At 53.9% G+C, this 4,680-nt stretch overlaps 1 protein-coding gene across 1 annotated transcript; it reads left to right on the forward strand.

Moving 5' to 3' along the window:
* Nucleotides 1–1,173: 1,173 nt before the first annotated feature.
* cyp26a1 (cytochrome P450, family 26, subfamily A, polypeptide 1) lies at nt 1,174–4,293 on the forward strand (the record flags this gene model as incomplete). The annotated part of the gene is given in 12 exon segments (XM_084485810.1): nt 1,174–1,321; nt 1,324–1,361; nt 1,608–1,734; nt 1,737–1,831; nt 2,062–2,179; nt 2,182–2,292; nt 2,295–2,341; nt 2,683–2,838; nt 3,371–3,609; nt 3,611–3,653; nt 3,935–4,064; nt 4,067–4,293. Coding segments are annotated over 12 exon segments (1,479 nt in total).
* Nucleotides 4,294–4,680: the final 387 nt, after the last annotated feature.

Consider the following 4,680-nt stretch of genomic DNA (forward strand, 5'->3'; position numbering starts at 1 on the left):
TCTCTTTCACCCCCCCCCCCCCACACACACACACTCTCTCTCTCTCTCTCTCTCTCTCTCTCTCTCGCTCTCGCTCTCTCTCCTGACTCAGGAACAGAAAGATGTGTACTCCAAAATACTTTGTGTATTTTCTTATGCTTTTCCCTCTCTCTCTCTCTCTCTCTCTCTCTCTCTCTCTCTCTCTCTCTCTCTCTCTCTCTCTCCCTGACTCTATTTACCCCACCCTCTCTCCCACCATCTCGCTCTCTCTCCCTGGTGACCCAGGGCTGAACCCTACACTAGAGGAGATATCATTTTATAGCTGAAGTAGACGGTTGGCGTTGGGCGGGAGGTAGAGGACGGGTCCAAGGTCTAGATGAGGTCAGAGGACGGGTCTAATGTCTATAGGTCTAGATTAGGTCTAGATCAGGCCTCAGGTCCCGGTCTACACTGTCCAGCTAGAACTTAATAACTGTATTCTCAGAGCAGCGGGCCCACCATTGCATGCTGGTCGAACGGATTTAAAGTTAGACTGAATCTTTAAATCCTCCCAACGGCCCCGGAGCGGAGCTGGTGGGGAGGGGAGCGGTGCTGGCGGGGAGCGGTACTAGTTCCACCTGCCCCGGAGAGGTGCTGAGGGGGAGCGGTGCTGAGGGGGAGCGGTGCCGGGGGGGATCGGTACTTCAGATGTGGAGGCGCCGCGGCGTCGTCGCCGCTGCTCGTCCAGCGGCTCCCAAACCGCCGAAGACCAACAAAAGACCCTGGGGATGGGGTCCTATTGTCCGGGAGACTCATCACCTTTTCACAGTTCAATCCGCCGCGGACGGTCCGCGTGCAGCACCGGGAGGTGGAGGGGATTAAAGACGGCGGCCAAGCGAACAAATGGTGCGCGAGGAGAGGCGAGCGGCCAGAGTGGGGCGGGGGGGGGGGGGGGGGGGGGGGGGGGACGGGGGGGCGGGGCCAAGTCACACCCACAATTAAAGATGAACTTTGTGTGAACTAATTGATCTGCTGCGGCGGCGGTGAGGAGGTAGCCGGCTGCCGACGGCCCGCGGGGAGCCTATAAAGCCGCGCGCCGACCTCCTCCGCCCTCAGAAGCGAACCCGCGTCCTGGAGTCTGCAGCAGCCGAGAGCAGAACTAGAACTAGAACCATACGCAGCCAGTTGTTCCAGAAAGGATTCATTCACCTCAACATGGCTCTAAGCACGCTGCTGGCCACCGTGCTGTGCACCATCGTGCTTCCCGTGCTGCTGTTCCTGGTGGCCGTGAAGCTGTGGGAGGTGTACCTGATCCGGGGCCGGGACCCGAGCTGTCCCAAACCGCTGCCTCCCGGCTCCATGGGCTGCCCTTCCTCGGGGAGACCCTGCAGCTGCTGCTCCAGGTAAACACGGGCACATGTTTGCGGACTCCACTGTATTTCGACACTGCATTGCAACCGTTCATTTAAATGTTTCGATGCACTTATGCCGATCGGTCTCCAATGCATGCATGCACATTTTTTTATGACTGACTATTATTATAGCGATGTGATATTCCTCACGATATGACACTGAGTGCATTGCCATTTGAACACGCAGCCGTCTTTTGGTATTCGGGGGCTGACGTGTGGATGTTTCCATCTGTGCAGAGGAGGAAGTTCCTGCGGATGAAGCGGCAGAAGTACGGCTACATCTACCGCACGCACCTCTTCGGCAGCCCGACGGTGCGCGTCACCGGGGCGGACAACGTGCGGCAGATCCTGCTGGGGGAACACCGCTGGTGGCGGCGCAGTGGCCCGCCTCGGTGCGCACCATCCTTGGCTCCGACACGCTCTCCAACGTGCACGGCGCGCAGCACAAGTCCAAGAAGAAGGTAGGACCTACACCTGTGTGGTCCGGGGAGTGTTCACCTGTCCTGACGGGTCGTTTAGTGGACATTTTACTAACTGATAACTTAATATATCTATGCGATGGCCAATTGTACAATATAAACAAAACAACATGCAAGAATAGTCATTTAGGAATAATTGATCAAGCGATAACGCAGTTTGACCCTTTTATTCGAATTGAATAGAAACTAACGAGTGCGTGGACGTGTTGCAGGCCATAATGCGGGCCTTCTCCCGGGACGCCCTGGAGCAGTACGTGCCGGTGATCCAGGAGGAGGTGCGCGCCGCCGTGCGGGACTGGCTGCAGCGGGACCCGTGCGTGCTGGTCTACCCGAGATGAAGCGCCTCATGTTCCGCATCGCCATGCGCATCCTGCTCGGCTTCGACCCGGAGCAGATCCGCACGGACGAACAGCAGCTGGTCGAGGCCTTCGAGGAGATGATCAAGACCTGTTCTCGCTGCCCATCGACGTCCCGTTCAGCGGCCTATACCGGGTATGTGGATAAGGACAATAAGGACATGTATATGACACTGGACTCAAATCAATTAAATTGGTTATTTCACATTTACATTTGTTTTTTGGTAATGTAATTGTATTAATCGTATTTCTTATAATTCAGTATTTGGTAGGCCAAATAAATCTATGGTGTTAAAAGTTAGGATTAATGCGTTTCCTATACCACACATCGCTGTGGCCCACTGTTTAGAACAAGGCCATTTTTCCATTATGGTGTAAAATAAACCTTGTGTTATGCCGCAGGTGTCTCCCTGCACAGCCATCTGCTGCTCCTCTGAGAGTGTGTGTGCTAAGCTCTCCTCTCCCTCTGTGCTGCAGGGCTTGAAGGCCAGGAACTTCATTCACTCCAAGATCGAGGAGAACATCAGAAAGAAGCTGGATGAGGACTCTGAGGGGCTGGGCTGTAAACACAGAGACGCCCTACAGCAGCTCATCGACAGCAGCAAGAACAACGCCGAGCCCTTCAGCATGCAGGTAGGCCTACAGAGCACCAGGCCTACAGAGCACCAGGCCTACAGAGCACCAGGCCTACAGAGCACCGGGCCTACAGAGCCCTCCCTTTAGCACTAGGCCTACAGAGCACTAGGCCTACAGAGCCCTCCCTTTAGCACCAGGCCTACAGAGCACTAGGCCTACAGAGCACCGGGCCTACAGAGCCCTCCTTTAGCACTAGGCCTACAAAGCACCAGGCCTACAGAGCCCTCCCTTTAGCACCAGGCCTACAGAGCACCAGGCCTACAGAGCACTAGGCCTACAGAGCACCAGGCCTACAGAGCACTAGGCCTACAGAGCCCTGCCTTTAGCACCAGGTAGGCCGACTCACAACAAGAGACCTTGAATGCGCCGGGCGAGTCAGAGCAGGACTTATTAAACATGTGTTAATGTTGAGACAATATTGCTTAAATTTGACTACTTGTGGATTAAAAGTTTGTCTTAGGAGACATTTTAAAACAGTAAATGCCTTGAAGTGCTTGGTCTCACGTCGTGTCCCGCCGTCTCCTCCCAGGCCATCAAGGAGTCCGCCACGGAGCTCCTGTTCGGGGGCCACGAGACCACGGCCAGCACGGCCACCTCCCTGGTCATGTTCCTGGGCCTCCACGCCGAGGCGGTGGAGCGCCTGAGGCAGGAGCTGGCGGGCGTGCAGGAGGAGCGTGGCGTGGACCTGCAGAACCTCGACATGGAGGCCCTGGAGCAGCTCAAGTACACGGACTGCGTCATCAAGGAGACCCTCAGATCAACCCCCCCGTCCCCGGGGGTTCCGCGTGGCCCTCAAGACCTTTGAGCTCAACGTAAGTCCCAGACCCCCCCCCGGGGCCCCCCACGCAGGAGAACATTCCGTACATCCGTTTTTATCATCCAGATAGGATCTATACACTCATATATTATGCATGTATGTATGTTTGGATGAGATTAGGACAACTTTATTTATAGAATTAATATATATATATGAGATAAGACAAGGCAAATAGAAAGTCAGGTGATCTTTAAAAAGGTGAAGTAAATTAGCAGGTGCGATTAGTAGCAGTTCTTAGTTGTACTGTGATTATGAACAACCTCCTTCTGCTCACAGGGCTACCAGATTCCCAAGGGCTGGAACGTCATCTACAGCATCTGTGACACGCACGACGTGGCTGAGATCCCCAACAAGGAGGAGTTCCAGCCGGAGCGCTTCATGGCCAAGCCCTCAGGGGAGGCCGGCTCCTCTCCTCCTCCTCCTCCGCCCGCTTCCAGTACATCCCCTTCGGGGGGGGGTCCCGGATGTGCGTGGGGAAGGAGTTTGCCAAGGTGCTGCTGAAGATCTTCCTGGTGGAAGTGGTGACTCAGTGCAATTGGACCCTTCTTAACGGACCGCCCACCATGAAGACCGCCCCTACAGTCTACCCCGTAGACCACCTCCCCACCAAGTTCTCTCCCTACGTCCCAAACTAGTCCTCCTACTACACAGAGAGCCACCTTGTACATATGTTTTCATACTAAGAGATTTAACAGTGGGAAAGAGTATATAGAGTTTGTTTTTCTAAAATGTTGAGCCACAAAGTCTGTAATTACACTTTTAATACTGACTGCATTGCTGCTTGTTTTTGGCCTATTGTACAGATGAAAGGTTGTAGATGAAATGTATATAACTATATTTTTGTGTGTGTGTGTGTGTGTGTGTGTGTGTGTGTGTGTGTGTGTGTGTGTGTGTGTGTGTGTGTGGACAGAAGGCACTATACACTGACGTGAAACACTTTGAAATGAGTTGTAACCAGCCTTGGTTGTAACTCTGGCTCGGATGTACATTTGTATGTAGAAACAGTTTATATAGCGTTTTTT

Source organism: Micromesistius poutassou (genome assembly GCF_964030765.1).
Source record: "Micromesistius poutassou genome assembly, chromosome: 21".
NCBI classification, from domain to species: Eukaryota; Metazoa; Chordata; class Actinopteri; order Gadiformes; family Gadidae; genus Micromesistius; species Micromesistius poutassou.